The sequence below is a fragment of the Zonotrichia albicollis genome, chromosome Z (genome assembly GCF_047830755.1).
Source record: "Zonotrichia albicollis isolate bZonAlb1 chromosome Z, bZonAlb1.hap1, whole genome shotgun sequence".
Taxonomy (NCBI): Eukaryota; Metazoa; Chordata; class Aves; order Passeriformes; family Passerellidae; genus Zonotrichia; species Zonotrichia albicollis.
Window position 1 is genome coordinate 73,422,720 of NC_133860.1, and position 25,240 is coordinate 73,447,959.

The 25,240-nt window shown below is 39.5% G+C and overlaps 2 protein-coding genes across 3 annotated transcripts in view; one reads left to right on the forward strand and one right to left on the reverse strand.

Annotated features, from left to right (window-relative positions):
* The first annotated feature begins 839 nt into the window (after positions 1-839).
* PPIC (peptidylprolyl isomerase C) lies at positions 840-10,874 on the forward strand. Its single transcript, XM_005488424.4, has 5 exons — positions 840-1,139; positions 4,589-4,702; positions 5,196-5,289; positions 6,957-7,141; positions 8,365-10,874. The coding sequence occupies exons 1-5, from the start codon at positions 855-857 to the stop codon at positions 8,491-8,493; spliced, it is 807 nt and encodes a 268-aa protein (XP_005488481.2). The 5' UTR covers positions 840-854; the 3' UTR covers positions 8,494-10,874.
* SNX24 (sorting nexin 24) overlaps positions 10,453-25,240 on the reverse strand; it is an 87,233-nt gene continuing 72,445 nt past the window's right edge. For both annotated transcript variants that reach the window (XM_074532254.1, XM_074532255.1), the window contains 4 exons: positions 17,938-18,032; positions 16,795-16,827; positions 15,872-15,936; positions 10,453-11,292 (listed from right to left, as the gene is read on the reverse strand). In XM_074532254.1, the coding sequence (XP_074388355.1) occupies positions 11,222-11,292; positions 15,872-15,936; positions 16,795-16,827; positions 17,938-18,032 (264 nt within the window). In that variant the 3' untranslated portion in view covers positions 10,453-11,221. The remainder of the gene's footprint in view (positions 11,293-15,871; positions 15,937-16,794; positions 16,828-17,937; positions 18,033-25,240) is intronic.

A 25,240-nucleotide genomic window follows, 5' to 3' on the forward strand; every position in this document is an offset into this window, starting at 1 on the left:
TCTCTCTGGACAATCTGTTCCAACGTGCAGTCACCTGCACAGCGAAGAAGTTTCTGCTTGGAATCAGGTGGACCATCCTGTGTATCAGTTTCGGCCTGTTGCCTCTTATCCTGTTTCTGGGCACCACCAGGCAGAGCCTGGTCCATCCTCCTGACACCTTCCCTTCAGATACTCATAGACATTGATGTGGTCCCATGTCAGTCATCCTTTCTCCAGGCTGAGCAGGCCCAGCTCTCTCTGCCTTTCCTCATAAGAGACATGCTCCAGTCCTTTTCTTGCCCTGTGCTGGACCCGCTCCGGGAGCCCCACATTTCCCTTATGCTGAGGAACCCAGAAATGGACAGATCACTCCAGATGAGTCTTCAGCAGGGCTCAGGAGCACCATCACCTCCCTACACCTGCTGGCAACACTCTTTGGAATGCAGCCCAGGATACCATTGCCCTTTCCCTCAAGGGCACACTGCTGGCTCAATCTCTCAAGCGTTTACTGCTTTTGGCTACTTCACCCACCCGTGGGAGCCTGCTGGGCCCACAGCCCGGCCGAAGCCGAAGGCTGTGCCCCTCTCCGGTACCGCACTTCCCGCTGGGCGAGGCCGGCCCGGCGGAGGGCACCGGGCTCCCCGCCGCTCATCAGAAGGGGCAGCACCCGCCCCAGACCCAGCCAGAGCGCCAGGACCGGAGCTCAGCCCCGGCGGGTTATCACTCCCGCCGTGATGGTGACGGCTTCTCCAGGATGGGTGGCCGATCCCTGGCATGCGTGACTGCTTCCTGGGATGGGTGATCGCTCCCTGGCATGGGTGGCTACTCCCCGGGCATGGACGAGCGCTCCTCAGGATGGATGACCCCTCCCTGGGATGGGTGGCCTCTCCTCTGGACGGGTGGCCTTTCCCCGGGATAGCTGGCCGCTTCCAGGGCCTGCTGGCCTTTCTCCGGGATGGATGGCCGCTCCCTGGGGCGGGCAGCCGCTGCCGGGAGCCCCCCGCCCCGGCGGGAGGAGCCGCCCTTCCCCGGCGCAGGCGCCGCAGCGCTCGGCCGGCGCCATGGCCCGCGGGGCGCTGCTCGGTGCCGTGGCCTGTCTGTGCTTCCTGGCCCCTGTGGCCGACGCCTTCAAGAGGAGGGGACCCAGCGTGACAGCCAAGGTGACTCTCGCCCGCCGCCGGGAAGCCTCGGTTCGGGTCGGGCGGGGCCCGCGGCCGGGAGGTCCCGCGGCCGTGGCGGCGTGCCGGGGCAGCCGGCTGGTCTCTGCCCTGGCCCGCTCCACAGCCGGCCCCGCGCCGCGCCCCGGGCACACAGGGCTTGGCCTAACGCCAGAGCTTCGCCGTCTTATTGGGTTTTCTTGGTTGGTTGGTTGGTTTTTAACCCCTTTGGGCATGCCTCCTTTCGGTAGGCGCTGGCACATCGCGGAGTTCGGGCCAGCAGAGCCTCCCTCTGGCTTGCAGAAATATAAACTTTTAAATTCGTCACCCCTCCAGCGCTGCTGCAGCCTCTGCTGCTGCCAGGGCAGTTTGTGGCTGCTGGTGCCGCCAGGCTGCCCCGAGCGGCACGGGGTTTGACTGCTCTGGGGCTCGTCTGTGCCATGAGTTTTATTCATTCCTCCTCTCTGCTGAAACTCTGGAGAGGATCCAACGGGGCGCTACTGAGTGGGGAGGTTGGGTTAGATTGCAATGGCACTGCCCAGGAGATGGACTGTGGGCTGTGGGGCTGGCTGGCGGGATAGGGAGGCACCTAACTACTGCAGCATGACAGCATCTCTTTCCAAAAAGTGTTTGTTTGGTGCAGGAGGTGGGATGTTTAGTCCAGCTTTGGAATTCTGTGTTTCAACCCCCAAGTGTTTTTCCCCCTGTAGTCAGGAGAGAGTGTGCCCATGCTGGGAAAGACACCTACACTCATGAAAGTGTGATCGGGAACAGCAGGGGCTGTTTGCTGAACTGCTTGCTCTAGCATGGCTTCAGTATCCTAAGCCATGGACTGTGCATTTATCTCTGTGCTTCATTGCCTCTGTTGTCTGCAGCTGCTTACAGTTTCATTGCCATGGACTTCTAGACCACAGATTTGATTTTTTTTTTGGGGAGGAAGGGTAAATTTGACCATCAAATAATCTTCTGGGAATACATTCCTATTTAATTATGAATAAAGTACTTTCCTTCTTCATTTTTTTTGCCTGGGCCATAATGGTATGCTTTTCTCTGACTGCTGTGGCACCTAAAGAATTGCATTGCCAATTTTTTGTGTCCTAGGCAGTGGTAACTTTACAGAGCTCATCAAATCACACCAGTTTTCTCTCTTCCAGTTTAAGTAGCTTTCTATAACCTTTCTTCATATAAAAGATATTCCATACGTGTTGGGCATCTGTTCTGCCCATTTTTTAACATTTTTTTAGGTTGGTTTTATCATTCTGCAGTAGAGAGGCCAAAATTACATGCAGCACTCAGGGTGTGAACTCACAGTACAGATATAGCTATGCCCATCTCTTTACTATATCCATTTTAATTATTTCTAGTATTTCTATTTCTTTTCCTTCTCTGACCTTCACAAGCCCAAAGGCAAACCTTTCACTCAGGATGATTCCAGATGTATTTTGGCCCCCTTATTGTGGCTTTACACCATATACAGTAATTTTGCATTTATGAGGTTATTACATTAGCTGGTCTTTAAGAATCATGAGATCTTCCTTTCAAAGTCACTTTAGTTTCCTTAAATAATTGAATGCTCTTGTCCATTTTTTCAGGTAGATGTACAGCATCTTGTGTAAATTATATATGAATCTGTTTATGAGAACCAGCCACTCTTAGTGGTGTGTTCTTTTTTCATTTCAGTCTTGAAGTACTTAACTGCAGATTGTAAATACGATTAAATATTTATAAAAGTATTAATAAGACCGAAAATTTATAATATTTATTTTCTTTCAGAGTTTTTGGTGAAGAATTCGGCCAGATGTTTTTTGAGATATAAAAATACTGTATCAACCAGCTCACAAGAGTCTACATGCCCACTGAATTTCCAGGGAACCTGTGGAAATACACTCATGAGAACATGGCTTTTCTATGCAGAAATAGTGTCTAGGGCTACCAAATATTTCCATACTTGATTTTGTGGCTAAAATATGCAGAGACACGTTTTTAAAAGTACTGGGTTTGTTGCTTAGGCAAGCAGCAGTGCCACGTACGAAGCCTTGTGGCTGTGCTAGGCTTGCAGCGTATGGCGAACTTGTCTTCTTGTGCTGTCAACAAAGTGTGTGATGTTCATGCTCTGTGGGGTGATTGTTTGGTAGCCTTGGTCTTGTTACTTATATGTGCCCATGTATTTCAGGCAGTCCTACTAGAACAACATTTCCAGGCAAAATAGATAGCCAAAGGTTTTAGAAAATGTAGGAAGGCAATGGCCCTTACCTACATAACTCTGGCGGCACAATTCAGAGAGACTTGTTTATAGAACCGTTAAAAAGTTAGTGAGAGTGTGCTGTTAGTACTTTATGAGCCGCACATATAAGAAGCATGTTATTCAGTGCCAAGTGTCAAGGAAATGAATGAGGTGTATCAAAAGGAATTTTATTTCCTTTATAGCGCTTTTATAGTGTTAGCCAAAAGTTCAACAGTCAAAACCACATAGAAGATCAAGAAATGGTAGAAATGTTTAGTAGGAGAGCGTGAAAGAAGCATTCATGTTGGAGAGACTGTGGTCATTTATTATCATTATTGGACTAATTTCTTAGCATTACAGACAAGTAATACTTGGTTGAGTGCCACAAGGAACAGCAAATACCACATCATAGGAGTACACATTGCTGTTTCCTAGAAGTTGTAATAGCCTTTATGTAACTTTTTCAGAACTTCAAAATGCCTCATTTCCTGACAGCTGTTCCTATTTTCAGTAATTATTGGAACATCTTTGCACATTCAAATATGCATTCATAGATTCATTATAATGTCTTGTAAGTCATTTGTCTTTTTGAAGTTGCTTTTCAGTGACATACACATTGAAGATTTAGGCAATCAGCTGAATAATCTGGCCTGGTTATTTCTCTCCTAGTTTTGGATTCATGTTTAGGAAGGAAACTGCTTGGTTGAGCCAAAGGATTTTCTTCCCACTGTTTGTCAGTTCAATGGAATTTAGGCTTTTGTGTATACGCACTGATACCTTACACAGTGAAGATTATGAGTGGATAGCAAATGGTCATTTGTGGGGAGTGTCAGTACTATAGTTCCTTGTTATTTCCCCCATATGGGAATAGAATTGTTGTTCTTCCTTACTTACATATTTAATTTTTCCATTCAGCTTTAAAGGCTTACATGTTTGGGAAAAATCTTCTTGAACACTGTCTTCAAACTTGAGATACAGCAGTCTCACTGAGCCATTAAAAGTAGTAAGAATCAAAACATAGAATCACCATATCTCAAACAGTTTTCTGCATAACCTGATTTTGGTGGCTCTGAAAGGATTTCTCTGAAACAGCACCCTTAGGAATTGCAGGATACTATTACTACAGACCAGCTAGAAGTAATTTCTTACCACCTTACTCTTTGAAAAGCTTGGCTGTTTGCTGTGCTCACGTCTATATCACTTTTGTTCCCTTCACAAAAATATTCAGGTGTTCTTTGATGTGAAGATTGGAGACAAAGATGTTGGCAGAATTGTAATTGGATTGTTTGGAAAAGTTGTCCCAAAGACTGTGGAGAACTTCATTGCGTTGGCAACTGGAGAAGTACGTTTGTGGTTTTCTTCCGCTGTGTACTCAGGTTTGGCTTGGGAAAGCAGTGTGTGTTTAATGCTGTTTCAGTTGTGAATTGTCAGTCTTCATTCACTGGAGCCTGTGCACAGGTGCTGTCCCCAGGGATGTGCACTACTGTGTGTCTTCTCAGGTCCTTGGTTTGCAAGATGTAATTATGAGATGCTGGATATGAGCACCTCAATCTGTACCTGCCTTGCAGATCTAGCATGTGGAGTTACTGTGGTCAGATACAGACAATAAAGTCAAATAAAGACAATGGCTTTGATCACCTGAATAAATACCTTCTTTGTGGTAGTGCAGTTTAGATGTTTTTTACCTGCACCTTGGTTTAATGTGTTTCTAGACAGTATTATATCCGTTGGTGGTATATTCTGTGAAATCTAGCTGTTCACAACTTGTGTACTTCCTATGATTTTATATAGAACTGGATGTTACATTCATTTAAAGAATTATTTCATTTTCTTAGAGAGGATATGGATACAAAGGAAGTAAATTTCATCGTGTGATCAAAGACTTCATGATTCAAGGAGGAGACTTTACAGCTGGAGATGGATCAGGAGGTAACATACTTAGTATCTTCCAGGTTCCCTTTTCTTTGTTCAAGTGTCTGCTGAAAGTGTGGGCAAACCAGCATATTGCTTCATGGTTTCTGCTCAGATAAATGAAAAAACCCCAAACCAGCCCACATTTGGTTTAGAGCACCTAGTACTTTTCCAAGTGTCTTGTAGCCTAAGCTGCAGCTATTTGGATTATCTGATTTATAAGTATGTGTAGCTCTTCCTTTGTCCTCAATTTTTGCAGATAGCTCTTTTCTGTCTGTGACTTGTCCCCATTCAAGAAGCATGGCTTTGCGTGCTGGGCTGGAGCCACGTGACCAGCTGAGCTGCTCCTACAACTTACCGTCTCCAAAAGATGGATGTCTCCACCCTTCCCCTGCTCTGGCTTTGTGACAGCGCTCCTTCCCTGAGGCACTCACTGATTGCATGTATAGGTGAACCAATTCAAGTCATCCAGCAGAAGTCTAATCCGTGATGAAACAGTGAAAGCACGTAGAGGGAAGGCAGGTAGGGAAGGAGGAGGCTGTCCTCTCTGCCCTCAGCTCAGTCTGTTCTGAGGAACCTCTGAAATGTGCTGTGAGAAGGAATTTCTTAATAGGGAGAGAGAAGGAAACTAGATGAGGGTCATGCCCTCTCCCTGTTTTTCTCTTACTAAAACTGAAACCATAAACTTGCTGGTGCTGTGAGTCCTGGCTGTGTGTATCACTTCTTCCTCCTGAGCCTCCAGCAGAACAGTTCAGTACACTCAGGGGGCAATGCCAGCACAGCATCTCTTGCACTGCACTCACTCTGGCTGCAGATTTCTTCTCTTCCTTTAGATGCACATTCTTGACATGCTACAATTTGAACTGTCTGCATGAACTGTTAGTGATTTCCCTGCTGGGATAGAATGGAAACATTCATTCCTTGTCATAGCAGTCAGCAATGGGGATGACCATAATACCAAAGACATAGTTTTAGCATTAAAGGTAGGCAGCAATTATTTGCTTGCTGATGTTGTTTATTGGGATAGCATCTGGTGGTGTTGGAAAAAGTGTCCCCATTGTGCTAGGCACTGGACAAGCAAAGAGTGAGACAGACAGCCTTTTCTTTTCAGAGTGATGGTGGTTTAACCATGACTGATGTGTTTTTTCTCTGAACTATTTTAAAAACATCAGAATCTTAATGTAGTGGTTGTACACATACATACCAAATATTTTAGTCTAACTTCCATTTGGTCTTGTAAACATGCCTAAAGCAATTTCCTAGCATAAAGGAAAGGTTTAAATACTGAAATTGTCAAAAAACCATTATTTTGTGACAATTACATCTTATTGTTGGTAGCCATAAGTATTTACTTTAATTTGCTCAGCAGGATGAAGGTATATATTATTCAGTGGTGTCTGTAAACCAGACCTCTGAAGGTATTCAGCGTGCTTAAATTCAAGGGGTAAAGCATCATCAGCTTTGACTGTTCCTTCCTTATGTGTGGTGGTTTAGCTTACCTTTACACAAAAAATGATTTTAATTATGGAGTTGCTGATGGTTTAACAGTGATGCTGCTGTGTTTTCTCAAACAATGAATCTTCAAGTCCTGAATTCATACTTCATTTTCCCCATTTTTGAACAAAAAGCAGCTTTTTTTTCTTATTTATTTTTTTAAAGTCTGCTTTCTTATTTTTTTGTCATAGGAAGAAGCATCTATGGAGAAAGATTTCCTGATGAGAACTTCAAGCTCAAACACTATGGAATTGGATGGGTTAGCATGGCTAATTCTGGGCCAGACACCAATGGATCCCAATTCTTCATCAGTGTGACAAAGCCTTCCTGGTTAGATGGAAAACACGTAGTATTTGGCAAAGTCCTTGATGGAATGGTAAGTTTAAAGTAGTGGTTGATCTGGACAAATTGTGCCCATTATACCCCTGTTACCCCTGTTCAGACACAGTTCATTATTCATCTAATATGTACATGGTAGGAAATGATTGTGAGGAGCTCCAGCTGGACAATTTAGAACTGAAATATCAGAAATGGAAACCTGTACCATGCCAAAAGGCTTCCGCTGCCCTTATTTCAGACTGCTAAGCACTGAAGTCAACACTTTGCAAATTACACCTTTGCAAATTACAAGTGAAGAGAGTTCAGTTCCTCCTTTCAGTAACACTGTTTTCTACAGGCTAAAATCAAATTTTGTAGTGCATGATAGTTATGGGTAACACTTTTCACCGTTAAGGGTTTTTAGAAACATGTGAATGTAAAGCAGGCAAACACATACTGATGAGAGGCCAAATCAAATTTTCAGCTAAAAATTATGTTTTCAAGTGATTATACTTTTATTAGTCTGGTTCTCCTTACAAATTACTCCTCTTTATTCTGTGTTTTGAAATTATTGGGGAAAACATGAGCTTCTGGAATTTGAGGAGTTTGAAAACTTCATCAGAATACTTGCCCCTCACTCCCATATTTGTACTGAATTCCATTTTCATGATCTACAGTAGTAGCTGTAAATTTTTGATAAGCTATTTAGACTTAAGTTTCAGTGTAGTCAGATTAATGGATAAATATAGAAAACAAGTTGTCAATATACGTAAATTAATTTTGTCCTTTAAAAATACTGGTACCACACTAAAAATCTGTATGTGTGTGTTATATGCTAAAGGTAAAAGCAGTAACCAGATTTCTGGAAGCACAGTTATGCTGTACAATTAGAAAAATAATCATGCTTGCCTTTGTGTGATCTCTGGATTCACTTTTTGCTCATAGGCCACAGATATAATCCCATATGTGCCAGCTTAATCAGCTGAATGTACATTTTTAGTTACCTCTTCAAAATGTTTTTGTTGGCTGGAGGATTTTCTAGGAAGGCAAACAGCCTTCCCTGTGCTTCTGTCAACTGTGTTTGATTTACAGAGTGGCACAACTGCTAATATAGAAAGAAAAGGATATGGGAAGTTGGCAGGGTAAAGGACTTTGTTCACAAACTGGTTAATAAGCAATGATGTTAGGTGCACTTTTTTATTTCTGTGGCACCAGACCTCAGCCACTGAGTTTCTTTGGCTAAACCAAACCTTTCTGTTTGTTCTTTTTTTTGTTTGACAGTCTGTGGTGCACTCGATAGAACTCCAGCAGACAGATGAACATGATCGGCCCCTTCAAGACTGTGTGATTGTGAACAGTGGCAAAATAGCTGTGAAGGAACCCTTTGTAGTTGAAGTTGGTGACTGGTGAGAGCAATAGTCAGAATGAAAAGTACAACTTATCTTTAATGCTGGTTTTTGACCAATCTCACTGATCCACCAAGTTTTCTCCTCAAAACAGCTGAGGTTACATTTAGGCAGTACTTATCATTTGCCACATACAGAAGGGATATGACTATTTCTATAATAACTTGTTGGAGCTGCAAGACATATCCCACCAAATTCTAGATCTTGCAGAAAAAGTCTTTAATGAAAAATTATAGCAGTAATTCCATTTTTCCAGGGTTTAAAATACATTAATTTTGTTCTGTTTGGAAATTTTAGCAATATTTGTTTTTGTCTTTTCAACTGAAAATATTTACTGTAACACTACCAGCAGTTCTAAAAACTTTAAAAAAAAGGTAAAATATAGAAGTGTTTTGAATAAATAAAGTTTGCTTTCAGATAAATACTTGAGAGCATTTTTTACTCCAGCCCCCAAACTTTTTTCTCACCTCAATTGATTCCACATTATATGCAGGGGGTATTGCTTTTCAGGAGATAAGGTTGTAAGGTTAGAGCAGAGATGGTAAATTTTCCTAATATACCTAATCTAAACATGTCAGTCCCTTCTGTCTTTCAGAAAACCACAGTATTGAGATACCATTCTGTGATCAAGAACAAGCAGCTTTTCTGTCTTATTATTAAATAAGGTAGTCTGTTAGAAACTGATTAAAACAGAAGAATTCTTGTTTTGGTCAATTTTGTAACAATTAATGTTACTTATTTTAAAGCTCAAACACTTTTTCTTTATGTTTTGCTGTAAGTTTGAGAATTTTGGGTTCATTTTTTTGGTGATGCTTCATAAATAAATAACTCTTGAGCTTACAACTGGTAGCTTTCAGAGGAGGTCAGTGTAGGGTAACACTTAAGAGACACCTATGTTAAGTTCAGTGCAGATATGTGGATTTTTTTGTTTTGAGTTGACTGTTTTAGGACTCAAGGTGGAAGAGGCAGTGCCAAGATCTGATGAAGGGCTCATCCACCTGTAACACAGGCAGGCAGCACACTACTCCTCTTTGAAGTGACTCATTTCCTGAAGGGTGTCCTGAAGGAGCTCTGAGGTGTATCCAGAGCCAAAGTGATTCAGGGCAGAAGAGACTGCTACAGCACAGAGCTTGTATGTACCTACTGGCATTCCACTCAAACGGAAACAGGAAAAAACTGTTAGCAGGGATTTACCCTAGGTTCTCCTGAAATATCATTTGCTGTTAGAGGATGCTCCTGCTGGTTCTTCATCCACAGCCCTGGGGCCTCTCCTGAAGGTAAATACTGACACTCCTTTTCAGAGACCTGTGAAAGGATTACTGTCCTCTGCAAACAGAACTGGAGGAGAACTTGGCAAGGGCCTCTAAATTTGTCTAGGGCTAGGCAATCAGATTTCCATTTTGCCTCTGATCACTTTTCTTTCTAATAGCTGTTTAAAGTAAAATTCTCTGAAAAGCAGCTCTGGGAGCAGGGTTAGCAAGCAGGAGTGAGAATGCCTCAGTCTGCCAGCAGCTGAAAGCTCTCCTGGAGGCTGAGCTTACAGACCTCATAAAGATACGATACCTGAGCAAGTGCTGCAGTCACAGGCCTACCTTGTTTTGAAGTCCCGGCTTTCCACTCTCCCCAGATGGCTTCCAAACACATTTACCATTTAGAGCAACCTGTGTGTCTCCAGGATCTGACTTATGTTTGTGCCCAGCTTTGCCATTGCTGGTTTTGTGTTATGCTCCCTTCTGATGATGAGCCCAGTGACTTCCTCTGTGTTCTATTAACCTTAATTTTTTTCACCAAGACATACGGTTCTGTAAGGCTACCATGTTCAGCTAAGGCTTTAAATGAGCAGACACACAGGTATTTTCTCACACTTCATGGGAAGACAGACATCTGACACCCATCTCAGAGAACAGAATCTCAGAAAAATTTCTATAGAAAAATTTCACAAAAAAACCACTGAAGTGGTACATTCATGTCTAGTAATTTATTTTATAATGTCCAGCAGCACACATACAAATTTCCAGTTAAATCTGAACATACATATATATGTATCAGTTTTAGTTTGATCATAATCTTAATAATATTCTTGCTTTAGTTTACCACAGAGTTGTATGTTCTGTGACTTATAAAATGTTAATATATGGAATACAGTCAGCAAGTTGGTGTGGAAAGTAAACAAACACACAAGTTAGATGTCATAACTGAATGGAAATGTGCAAAAGCCATAGAGAAGCTCCTGGTAAGTCAAATAATTTAAACTGAAATCTAGAAAATTTCCTCAGAGAGTGCTGTGTATTCCAGAATGTGAAAGCATGTTTCCAATTTTGCACACACTCTCTTCAGCACTTCTAATCCATCCAGAGCCAGCAATGGGTAATGTACTGGGAAAAATCCTGGTGCAAAATGGTTTAGTGTTTGCTTTAAGAGAAATTATAGACATAATTAGTAAAACTTTTCTCTTCAAAGGTTAGCATAATTCAGTGTATGACTTGGAACATTTAGTGTTAAACAGAGCATGTCAATATATAGAAAGTATAAATAACTTCAATACTGTTGTTTCCATATCTTTTTTAAAAGCAGCAACTGTAATGACAGTGATTTTATTTAAAAAGTCATAATGCTTGAACTTAATCTCAGGTTGTGCCTCTTGCTTCTGAGCATAATTTTCACATCACAGAATTTTATTCCTGTTAATTCTATTAACCATGACTTCAGCTTCTTCTTGCCTCGTATTACTTCTACCTGGGCAGTAAGTGAGGATAAAATATTCCATGTAGAATGCCATCTATAACTACATTTGGAAAGTCATCTGAAAAAAAAGAGAAAAAAAAGAAAGAAACTTACTTTCTTATCCATGTCAGTACAATATAAATGTTTTTGTGAAACTTAACTAGGTAAGGCCTTATTTGCTTTGGGTTACTGCATCACTCAACTGTTTAGCCATGTTGAGGATGTGCTATTAGTAATGCTGTTTCAGCACTAAAGCCACTTTAGGGTAGCAGTGGGCATTGCATGAATGCGCTGCCAGATTTGTAGCTTATTGATTTAAAGGGATGTTCTAATACTTAAGGCTGCTAGGCTCCAGCTCTTTATCTGAATCTTTTCTCACAAGGAAGATGGATTACACTGGCAATTCAGTTTCTAACAAAATCTCAATATACTTGAAGAAATTTCTAGATTACTACTGGGAATACTTCAAAGCTGTTTTTTGTATTGTGGTTTACAGCGATGTTTAGACTGAGAAGGCTTGAGGATGCCTGTACAAAAATGATTATTTGAGGGAAGAAATTTTCAGGTTGTCCAATCAACATAAAATGTCACGTTACAAAATGTCATCCTACAGTACTTGAAGGAAAAAATTCCCACTACTTTGTTGTCACAGCTGCAGCGGAAACTGCCAGTTAATTTTCACGTTCCATTTGGCATGAAAGAATTGCCTGATAGAACACAATAATAGATCCATGTATATGGATATACACTGTCGAATTAAAAATATTTTTGAAATGTACCATCATCTGAGATTTTAATGAAGGGTCTATTTAAATCACCAGACAGTAAAACTAAGAATTTCTGATCACATCTTACAACCTTAAAATTGTTAGTATACTAGAAATGGATTTCCTGCTAAGAGTAGACGGTTCCTGATGTGGAACTTTCCACATGAAACGAAGCTTCAACTATCAGCCTACAGGTATTCACAAAGGGAAGATGCAGCTTTTATAAAAATCATTAGTATGTGATGAATTAGATCATCTAATGTGGGTGCGAATTAGGGTTTGCCCCTAACTCTTTCACATAAATAATTTTGGAATTAAAAATACTGAGCAAAGGTAGATTTGGACCCTATAAAAGCAATCCTTATTGTCTTAAATGTGTTATTTCTTTGTTATTAATAAAGTGATTTCAGAATATTACAGATATTATGAACATAGATACTTTGTTTTTATGAATGGTAACCTCCCCTGTTAACAAGGTATGCATAATTCTACCCCGCTTCTCATAGTGAGTCATAATTATAAATGACTTGCTGATATTTTGAATCCTTTAGTGTTTCCTCAAATCCTGTAAGATCATCTTTCCCAAATTACCCTGGCAGAATAACCCTATGCAGCTGTCATTAATGTTACCAAAATACACTTGTAAAGGTGATCTGATGCTTTCCTTGTAGATTAAATGATACAGTTCCAGAAACCAGTTTTTATTGGTTCTTCTATAACATACAGATATAGGAAAATAAGGATTAATTTTCAAAATTATGCATCCTCACAACATTAGATTTAATGTGAGCCTTTTCTGCTTAAAAACCAAGCATATCAATTTAAGTTAAATGCAACTAAAGTATACATATATACATATATATAACTTAAGTATAAACACAACAAAGCACAGTCTTGCAGATCTGTGACCCCTGCATGGCTTAAAGAACCATCAGAACAATTTTCGAACAACTGACGGTAAATCTAAGATCCCACTTTTTTGGCTTCCAAAGTATCATCTCCAGTTTGAAGCACATTAGGTTTTTCCTTTATTTTTTTGAGAACATTAATTTTTTCTTTCTCCCTGTACCCTTACACAAAAAGTAATGCACACTTGGGCCCTCACACTGTTAAATACATCTTGAAAAAGGAAATCTGAAAATCAGTGAGGTTCGTAACTGTGCATCTTATTCCTGGAAAAACTGTCTTGCAATTCAACAGTGCTTAAAGCCCAGTCACTAGAGTAATGGCAAGATTGTATTTTATAATGACAAGTCACAATGCAATGACTTGTAGCGTAAAAATGTTTGAGTATTATATTCCAGAAATATTTTTTTATTTTGTTTAAAACTCACCCTATTTCCTACTTATTGAAATATGTTAACACAGACATCCCTGTATCCAGGAAAGACTTCTGATTGAAATTCACCTTCTTCAAAGACAACATATAATAAATAGTTATTTGTTAACGGACACTTACTTTTGGTCGTAGGTTGAACAACCTTGGCTGTTTTTACAAAGGAATCAGAGTCTATCAAAGTAAGAACTAATCTGAGAGGGAAAATTTTAGAAAGCTCATCTATATTTTCTCTGTGCTGCAAACTAAAAGCAAAGAAGAAGAATTAAAGGCAATAGTAGTTTTGTAAAAACTTTGTTTCTTTCCAACTAGACATGAGTCAACTAGTAGAGGCTCTAGACTCAGGACTTGGTTTTCTTCTTCCTTTTTTAAACCACAACTCACATTCTAACTTGTATTTTAATTCATTTAGTTAAAGAATGACTTGCAGTGAATTTGATGTTTTAGGGCTTTCAAATACAAAGAATATTCACCTGCCATATAAAATTCTAAATACTGTGGATCAAGGTCAGAAAATGCCTTGGCAAGAATCTGAAATGTACTTTATATCATATGTCATTAATGAGGCCTCCTCAATATTTAAATATGTTACTCATTAGAATAGGGCTTTATCTTAATGCTTTTTTGCATTACTTCAAAAAACAGTTACAAAATTCATTGGAAAGTTCCTAATGATTTCACAAAAAGGAGCCTTACTCAGAGTACACATCATAGAAGGGAGATAAATACCATCACAGAACTGCAGAATCTTGAAGTCTTAGAGCAAAATGTTACATGTGGGCTGGAAATACTAAGCACCATCTCAGTTTTTTGGGATAACTGTATATGAAATCCATTTCCTCTCTTCAGAATGGTGTGGAGTTACATGATGTTCATAATTTATACCAGGCTCTTGAGGAATCAAGTATACAATTAGGAGGAGCATTAAACACTAAGATAAAGACATGCAATGTGGCTTAGTCGAAGAATTAGTATAGGCAGCATCTGGACCAAATTTTAAACAGGGGTTTCTCTGTGGGTGATTCTTCATTACTGTTGTCACTTGGGTCAGATGTGACCCTGTGCAGTGACCCCCTCCCCTTACCGTGCTTTGGTTCATTGATTTTGTGATCTGCACTTCAGCCTCAAATGAACATTCAGTCTGTGAAAGTAGACTAGTGCTAAGTCAAAGTAAAAGCTAAACAACCTTGTAATGTGTCTTCTGATGTGGACCTGAATCACACTGGACCTCTGTTGTCTGAGTTTCACTCTAGTTACATATTGGAGTTCATTGAGACTTTATAGGGTCAATAGTGTTTGGCCCCACTACTAGCTAGCATGGTCGCTGCCTGCAAGGGAGACTGCTTAACCCTCTCAAAGTATATGAGGTCATCCCTATGGTTTTGGTAAACAGCTTGAAAAAACAGCAGAACCACTGCAGCTGGGAGATGACTGGAGGTAATCTGGTCCAAATCCCTGTTCAAGAAGAGGCACCTGCAGACAATTGCCCGGGACCATGGCCATGCAGTTTCTGAGTGTCTCCAAAAGTGGAGATCCAGCACCACTCTGGACAGCCTGTGTCTGGGCTTGGGAAAATATTCCTTATGTTCTAGTCCTATCACTGGGCAACACAGAAAAGAGATTGGCTTTGTCTTCCTTATACTCTCCCCTCAAGGATTTAGAAACATCTTGGAAGTATGAAATATCAAGGAAGTACACTTCATTGTCTAGGGAAAGCAAAAAAGTTGTTATTTCCTAAATTTATTCTTAAAAATGTAATTCATTTTAAGGCAGTGTGATATTTCTACACAGTATATAGTAAAATGAAACAAAATGCCATATTAAAAAAATGTGCAGCTCAGGGAGAAAATTCTGTTTTGAAAGCATATTATATTTTTAAAATAAAATATTTATTAGAAATAACATGTTCAAACAAGTAAAATGACAAAGCTAAGAGGAACCCACTCTGAAAGTGGTACTTTTTTCCCTGCACGCATTGAATTTGAGACAGGGTAAATTCTCTGAATTATTAATTCAGAGAACTTTTTATATTAAAAAAAGAGTTCATAACAATTTCGAATGCTCCTTTGAATCACATAGGTCTAATGTAAGTGTCTTGTGAAATTAAGTACACTTTTTTCCCCCATAAAGAGCTCCAGAGATTATAAATGATAAGAAATAATAATCCAAATGGAAATACAAACATGCTTGCAGCTGTTGTTTAGGGCAAAAGCACTTAAAAAGGACTGGGCCTCCAAGTTCAAGACCTTCAGGCAAAACAGCCAAAGGGTCAACAACAAGAAAAGAAAGGCAGTGTTCTTCTTTTGATTTGAATTCTCAGTAGGTTTGTCTGAGGGAACAACTGGGGGGAAAATTTCACCTTTTTACAAATCACCCACCCCACTTAGTGTTTTAATGGTTTGTTACACAAGAACTATCGTTTTATTGGCAGGTTATTAGATTTTGGACCAGTGTCATTTGACTAGGCCAGTATTAATAATAATAATAATAATGTGGTTTATGCAGTGCAGGGTCAGATCAGTGAAGTGCTGTTAGCAGATGACAGGTTTGATTACCGTTGGCTTTAGGCAAGACATATGGATCCCTTAGGAACAGCAGCACAGGCTGGTGGGACAGTTTGCTGGAAAGGTCAAGAACAGGGATGTCAGTATCAAGGGACAGCACGCAGACTGTTCTACAAACTAGCTTTGATAAAGTGAGGTGGTTGAGCTGCCAGGAGCCATGCAGTGTGGTTCCACACACCAGCGCTGCCCAGAAGGGCAGGCTCCATCTCCGGGAAGCAAAGCTCGCTGTTCCTCAGCCAGCACTGATACCCTCAGTGTCAAGCTGGAGTAAAGGGGCTGCATCCAGGAGAACTGGCTTGGAGCTCTGAGACTTCCTGATGCTGCTCTGCTCCCTGGCGCGTGGTGTCATGCAGGCTACAATACCACCTACAGCCCGGCTCCATAGGCTCTCCAGGCCACCAAGCTGACTCAAAATGCCACCGTGTTCTTACAGCCCCCAACGCAGTTGCTGTATCCATCACTTGTGGACAGAAGCCCTTGGAAGCCCCCCAGGCCTGACTCTCACCCTTAGCCACAGCACAGACAGCCTCCCCCAGCCCTCTCCACTCTGCTCTGTGCATGTACGTTCCAAGTAGTGCCACCAGATGCAGATGAATCTATCAAATGCATGGGGAAGAACCCAGATCTCTAATTCCTTCTGCTAAATCTTGCTACAAAAAATACATTCCCAGATATATTTCAGAGCTGGCACTGTTCTGTCAGTTTTGTAAAGAATTTCTCAACACTAGCATAAGGATGTTCAAGCCACACTAAAAATGGATAGATATAGCACAGCTGATGGTAATATTTAAAAAATACAATTTTAATGCTAAACTACTTCTAATTTGTTAACTGCAAGGAACAAATAAAGTAAATGGCAATAATTAAAGTAGTTTATTAATCAGGTGCCCTATAAAAAGTAAAAATCAACTCACCTTGATTCTTCAGATTCTGTTTCATCAAAAGAGCTGCAATAAAGTGACAGGAAGCTTTGGTTACAACAAAATTAATTTTACAATTAAAACCTCCAAATCCTTTAAGAATCACCAAAGGGAGCAATTTGCTGGTCAGTGGCCACATAATGCCACATAAGAAAATATACATGGGAGATTGTTTCATTTTATAACCACCACTATTTGAAAATGACAGCACCCGTTTTACTGTTAGAGATGAATTTCCATCAATCTATCTGTGAAGTGCTGAGGTGTAGTTCCACTGAGGATACTGGCTGATGTCATTAACTGCAAGTGAAAACTACAAGCCTGATAGCTTCTGAGTCACTCTGGACACTGCCCTGTGCCATAGAAACTTCCAAGGATAAAAGGGCCTCAAAATTATCTTCAGGTAAATTTGCCTTTTCACTACTATGGATCCAAACAGCCTGCCCCAAAGTGGAAAAGGGCCGTGTGGCTTTCTGGGGAGCAGAATGGTAATGCTTCTGAACTGTCAACCACATCATCTTACATAGTAAAAGAAATTCTGCCTACAAAGCTCACAGCTGCAGATGGTAACAGAGCTTCCAGTTATACTGGTTTGGGTATTTCTGTAGCCCTTAAATTCGTCATCCCAAGATTCCCTTCTGCCACTGGCTAGGAACCCCTCCCAGGGATGGGCAATCGGGTCGCTGGGGTAATGTCATCAGAAAGGTGAAAAAACCTCATTTTTGAACACACAGAGTGAGCTCATAAAATTATCATGGAGTGATGCACTATTTTGTGCTGATACTATGATCATAAAACACATGCAAAGGCTTTCCATGCAATTTTACTAAGTGCTTATGAATATCTTACATTTCAGTAGATACTTCATGATCTACAAGAAAGTCATATTTTTCTCATCTAAGCTCTCCTTTGCTTTCCAAGAATATTACATTAAACTTCCCTTCTGTCGTGAACATGCTGGATTTATTTTACGACCTTTTGGGGATATATAAACATACTTAACATGAACCTATTGCCCATTTATTTTACAGTGTTAGAGTTGGCAGCAAGACCATTTTAAGTCAATGGAATTGCATCAGCACTGAGTGGATATGGGCCTTTTGGCCTCCATATATTTTTCAGTAAAGGAGAGCTTACCCACAGCTTTCTGCTTTTGGCAAGGTAGGTACATGACGAACGTTCAGAAAATCGAGAAATATCTTAGGGAGCTCTTCATTTTCTAAAATGACTGTCTGTAAAAAAAAAGGCACAACAGAAACCGAAGTTTAAAAAAATATTTTAGAGATTGCACAGTTCCATTCAAGCTACTAAAACAAAATTTCTCTTTTGCAATACTTTTCAGTTCTCCATTTTTACACCTATTTTGGAATGCCTAATTTTGATAGGAAAACCACAGTTCTCGATGAATCAGCTTATGCTACTACATTCTTTTTCACCTGCCATCACTGGTGCCAACCTATGTTCCTCTCAAGCAGAGATGTCTGATTCTGTAACTAAGTTACTGGCATGCTCATTTGTGAATAAAGTTCTGTTTATTTAAAATATAAAACAGCCTCAGCTTAGTGCTTTCATATTCACCTCACAGAAGACTACCATCTGGCTTGTGAGCAGAAGAAGTCTTCACTTTGTGCAGTTTTATTAATGCACGTCTTGGTAAATGACAACAAGGGAAACTCCCTGCTTGGCTTGACAGGTCAGCTTACAATACACTCCATCCGTATCTGCCCTACGGCTCTGAATGACAAAGCTCTGACCACGCAGCTGCTGGCCAGACTTGCCACATTCTTCCACAACCATGATACAACAGCCACATAATGCCCAGACTACATCCTCTGTTTTTTCCCTAGATGAGATGACCTATAGTTTTCACAAGGCAAAGAAAAACAGTTCATAAATTCAGCTGTCTCACCTGAAAGATAAAGCCCCTATTTCTTTACTGTTCATACTGACATGCATTCTGAAAACGTGTACTTCACAAGAAAAATTAAGCCATAAGCTTTCTTAAAGAGATTTCCTTCACAAAGGCCTGACCTGAAGTGAATGTATGTATGGAAGAAACTTTACTGGATTTAAAATTAAATTGACTCCTAGAAGCAAAGCTTTCCGTGTTCATCCTGCTCACTTTCCCACCCCATGATAGAAGAAATAAATATAGAGAAGAAACAAGTCTGGAAAGACACATTACTCTTACATTCAGAAGGTAACTTACTCCTGCATGTGTATTCTTTTACATTACAATATCACAAGGGAGATACTAGTATATAGAGGATAGCAGGATCATTAAAAAAAAGAAGGGTTGGAAGAGACATCTAGAAGTCATCTAGATTTTATAGCAGGTTTTATAGCAAATGGTTTGGTTATTTGTGTAAGGAAAACTTGCTCAATATTAAAATTACATAAGACGCAATGGACTTAAAAGCATTTAAAACCAGAACTATTTGAAAACTGGATATTTTTTTATTTTACATTTACAAGTCTGAATTCAGAGGCTATACTTTCTTAACAGCTGAGGCCATCACTAAAATGTTTGAATAAAAGTTCAGCAAAAAATGTAGCTTTTGAATTTTTCTGTTCTAGATTTTAAGGGATATAACAAACAAGGAGGTCTAAGATGTTGGTAAGTGTTAAGCCTTTCAGTTCACCTTTATATGAAGATGCTGCATTAAAAATGCCACTCTGTTTGCATTCTGCAAAATCAGCACTCTCCTGCTGAAAAATTTATCCCGTTCTGCATTCACGTTATGCACAAAAGAAGGTGTGGAGGTAGATGCATATTCAGAGAGTGTGTGAATCGCATAGAAATGTGTATGGCTGGCTCAAATAAAATCATCTTGCTAATTTTATGCAATGAGGAACCGCAAAAAGTTGTAGAAAGATGTTTAAGGGCATCCAGTGCTTATGTGCAACTTCATACCTAAACTCTTGACAGCTTTTTCTAAAAGCTGAGCTGCCTGCTAAAGCTGCTGAATGGAGCAGGGAAGAACAGAAGGATACACCATTTTATAAAAGGAAAACTACTGACAGGTCTTACAAGCTTATTTGCTTCTACTTCCACTCACTTGAGAATATCTCATTCTATTTTGGTTTGGGTTTTTTTTTTTTTCCCCCACAATATGTAATGAGTCAACCCAAGCTCTGCTAATCTTGGCCTGACCACGTACCTTTCACAAAAAAACGTAAGCAAGTAGTATCCATTTTAGTCTGTTAAGCCATACAGTTTGTTAGTGGTCAATAACTCTGCTTGAGTGATCACTAAACTTGAAAATGTAGAATTTGAAGAGAAGCAAAGGCAATTTTGCACTGCATTGTATTTGTACACCACCTCTGCTGACTGGGAATATTGTAATTTCCAGAATTTTATAAACGAAGGAATGACTGCATTGACTAAAGGAGGATTTTGCAAGTGATGTAATATAATGTGTCATGGACTTTTAAGCATTAAAAATAAAAATATGAAGTTTACAAGTTAATTATACTAATAGGTGGCAAATTATCTTCTGGCTTGACTTTATTGGCTTTGATTCAACAAGAGGCAAGGACATAATCTTGCCATTTAAAATACACAGTGGAAACCAAAGGAAAGGAGAAAAAAAAAGCCTGATAACAACAACAACAACAAAAGAAAAGCCAACAAAAAAACACACAAACCCCAAATCCACCGAGCCAAGCAATACCAAAATAAAACCTCTAGAAGAACCAACCAGCCACAATGGATTAGGCATGTGCATACAGGAAAAAAAACCTGAAGCATTCTCAGCTTCCTATTTAAGTTAAAACAAATAACTCTTAAATCAGAAATGTTATTATAATTGGCTTAAGTTACCTGGAACAAGAGGGTTTTTACTTCTGTCTGAAAACCTGAAAGAAATCCATATTTTTGCAAACCTGACCATCTTTACATGATAGGTGTGCAGAAAAGGAACCAGCAGGTAAAATTCCTCAACCATTACCTACAATTTGTGATGTAATATGCTCAACTGCAGCATTTGTTCAAGTGAATATATGATACTGGCTTGTAGGCATGACTAGCTATCTTGTTTGCTCTGCCGTCAGAAACTGAAAGATAAATATTTTCAAAGAAATAAAAACTCACACTTAGTTCTTTGTAATGTGAATTTTTGTTGCATCCAAATTCTATCAAGATCATAGCAATGAATTTCAAATATGGGCCCCAGAGTGCTAAGTAAGCTAATTTAAGAAAAAATCCTCATGATTTGTATTTCCTTCCTAAACGAAATAAAACTCCCTCTTTCCCCAAAACTAAACATAATACAACCTCTAGCAAGTGATTTGGGAAGTGACTCCAGAAATACATTTTTCAAGTCATTGATTTCAGCTGAACTAAAAGTGCCATATTTTCTTAGAAAATTGTAAAGGGTATTTATCTCTTACTGTCACACTTTAATGAACTACTCTGTGCTTCAGGAGAAAAACCCACAACACAACACAAGGGAAAGTCTGATGTTTACATCAGTAGAAATGTCTTTTTCATCGGAAGGGTGCAATTACTATTATGTAAGACAAATCATAAAACCCCAGATTTTTCTACCTTATCAGTTTCATAAAATCATGTTCCCTAAGGATGTCATTGATTAGTCGCACATGTTCTTTCAGTGACATCTCAAATACTTAATTGTCGGTTATCTTTTCTCCTTCAGTAAGTAAAATACAGTCACAAAATTGCAAAGGGACTTGTTCTGCCTTAACCTTAGCTAGATGCCATCATGCAGTGGAAAACAGTGCTAAAATATCACAGGATAATGCTCTCCAACAAGGGGGACATATAAACAGCATAATGATTTCCCATGAGTTTCCTTTTTAGAAAATTGTCACTAAAGCCAGGGTAAATGGTGACATATCTTCACAGAGGACACTGTGAAATCGAACACTGGCATTCTAGTTAGGCCCAAACCTACTCATCAGCCAATTATAACAGTAACTGAACATCTCGCTGAAAACCTGAACAAGACCACTCTGCTAACCTTCAGAGATCATGCCACAGATATGCAGAATTTTCTATTATTATTATTATTATTATTATTATTATTATTATTATTATTATTATTGCTGGTTTTAATAAAGAAATATTTAAAAATCAATTTCTTACAGTCATCTATCACACTTTCTTGAGGTTGCTGGAAGAACTGTGGGAAAGGGAGAAAAGAGAGTGGGAGCTGAGTTACAGGGTTTTTACAGACTTTTCTATTCAGTCGGGTTTAGTTTGAAAGGCTGTACTGTTAGGGTGAAAAAGTTCATGACAGTTTTTCCTCTCTTCACAGGGAAAGATGCTTCACAATACCTAATTCAGTGGTGCAGCTAAAACGGGGGAAAAGAAAATCAATACATTCCAGCTACAGTAAGTAGGCTGGAGTGTCAGTCTCCACTGGGACCAAAATCCACATCTTTTAGAACATTTTAGAGTCTATATTCTTCTATTAACCTGCTTTTCCTGAACTGCTTTACACAGTCCCATGAAATGGTAAAAAGGTTATCAAAAGAACACATTAGCTAAAAACCAAGTAGACAAAGGAACCAGACTTGAATGATTAAGCTTTTCTTTTTAAAGTAATAGCAGATACAATAATGTTTATAATATCCATTGTGAAGAACTATGAAGAAACTCACTCCCTTGTTCAGTGAGGCTTGTTAAACGCTTATTAACTGGGATTTATTCTAAAAAGAATTTCCACTTTTCATTACTACCACAAGTATTCACATATGTAAGAACAGAACAAGGTTATCAAACGTGCTTTAAAACCTGTATAAAGTTTCAAGAAACATGCAAATACATGTACAACAACACAGAAGTGAGGCTCCATACTAACCATGAGCTAATTAACACTCCCACACTGTGCATCAAAGGGAAGTCAACAGTAAGAGTGACATCCATGCAGTGGAGCTTTGAAAGGGAAAAAATACTGACCATAGGGATTATAAGACAAAATCCATCCAATGAAGATCCAGAAGTTCCAACGGAACTATCTGAAATATAATGTAAAGTCACAAGACTTTACAGAAAGAAGGACAGAGGGGAATTGCATCTCTGAACCTCAAGACAGGAGGATACTTCCTGTGAGCTTAAAACTCCCCTTGTATCTCATGAGTGACAAATCCATCTATCACAGTAATCTCAAGCTATGCAAAGGATAAATTAGATGAAAGGGAAGCCAAATAGTTTAAAGGACTACTAGATTGTCAGTGGAAATATGTATGCAGAAATTCATGACAGTGTCTATAACTTACACTCCCAAGGCAGCTTACTGATTTTTGTTTAAAAATAGGTCAAAAGATGAGAGCACTTTAGATAGAAAGGTAGCTGAAAACAGTTACAGTTCTAACTAATATTTAACTACTAAGTGAAGACTTGTGGTTAAGCCTACAAATATAACCCATTTCATGTGAAAATAAAATATTGAATTTTTTTTCCAGAAAACTGGGAACATAATTTAGTGGGAGCAAACTGTGAACTTCTCTTCAGTAAAAGAGGAGACTAGTCCTTGAAAGATTAGAAACAAAGTGCAAGAATGGTTCCTTTGAAAAATACAAATGAAAGGAAGCGGTCAATACAATTTCCTGAGACACTGCTCAAAGGACTGGAGGTTAAGACAAAGCTGGATGAGAAATGAAGAAATCAACAGAGCAAAAGGAAAAGAAACAGGCAGAAAGGAAAAAAAAAGGACAGGCCAAGTTAATGACGTTATAAAAACTTAGCAGGAACAAGAAAGGCTTTTAAAAATAAGTGACAGGAAAAAGTGATACAAAGAGTAAACATATCCACTAATGACAGACACAAAATTAGATGCTAATTTCAAAATGTGTAAATTGAAGTATTTTTCAGAAGTAATCAACCACTGGGGACGTGAAAAATTAACAAGTAATAAAGACAATGTGAATAGTGGTGGTGATAACAAACGTGCAGGAATACCTTAGATAACTCTCTCTCCCTCTCTCACTATATACATATATATAAATCAGTAGATCCAGAAAATCTAGGAAGATACAGAAATTCTATAGTTAGGCTTGGAAAAGTTCTCTCAAGAGTACAGGGGAAGAAGGCTTATAAAAAAGCAACCATATTTACTATTACCATACACGGTAGATTGCAGTATTGTTTTCTAAAAGCTTAAAAGAACTAAATACAAATATGCTATCATTAAAAAAAACCCCGCTGAACATTAAGGAGAAGCAAGGTGCCTCACTTACCCAGTCCCTCTCCCAGGGCAAGATCCAACTGGCAGTGCCATGGAGCACCAGGATGCTCACCTGAGACAGACAGCATCTGAGATCTCTTATACAACCCCCCAGACCAACAGAGTCACTGGTAAATGCCAGAATTTCCTCATAAAACACTCTAGGTACAAACCAGCCACGAGAACGGCCTGCACACAGCACAATTCATATTACCAGAATTGCATGTATTTTACCTGATCACGAAGTTTCTGCTGTTCACTACCAGAGCTTTATGAGACATCAGTTATCTATAAATTATCTATAATTTACATTTTGGAAAACATAAAGGAAAAAGATCACCAAGACAAATAGAGAAAAAAGAAAAAGAAAGATAAGTAAGAAATGTAGTTGCAAAATATAACACCACGGAAATTTCAAAATGGATATGTTTTTGCTTTCTGTCAGTCAGGTACTGCCCTCCTTCTATGCTGATCCTTGTGCATCAGCGAGAAGGTTGCATGGGAAAAAGAAGCAAAACCCTGCAACAGATCTGACCAGGTAATTAAATACTATCAAAAATACATAATCTACTTTAAAGTGGAAATGTCAGTTCTACATTTTTCAAATTTGCAAGTCCTAACCTTTTTCCTCTAAATATCAGGGTTTAGTGTACATCCCTGTCTACTTAATATGTGACAACCATCTTAGAATTGTAGACGTATTTAGGTGGTAAAAGGTCTTTAAGACCAACCCTTACCCAGCACTGCTGAATCCATCACTAAATCAAGTTCCTAAGTGCCATGTTTATGTCTTTTAAATAAATACCTCCAGGGATGGTGACTCAACTGCTTCCCTGGACAACTTGTTCCAATGCTTGACAACCTGTTCTTTAAAGGAATTTTCCCTCACATCAGATCTAAACCTCCCCTGCCTAGATAGAGGCCATTTCCTCTTATCCTGCCACTTCTTATCTGAGAGAGGAGACCAACCCCCATTCTGCCACAACCTTCTTTCATGTAGTTGTATAGTGATCAGGTGCCCCCTGAGAAAAATTTTCTCTGGGCTAAATCTGCCCAGCTCCTTCAGCTGTTCCCCAGAGGACTTGTGCTCCAGACCCTTCACTAGCTCCACTGCCCTTCTCTGGACATGCTCCAGTGCCTCAATGTCCTTGACTTGAGGGGCTCAGATCTGAATGCAGGATTCAAGGTGTGATTGTGATTCAAGGCGTCACCAGTGTCCAGTACAGGGGAACAATCCCTGCCCTGCTCCT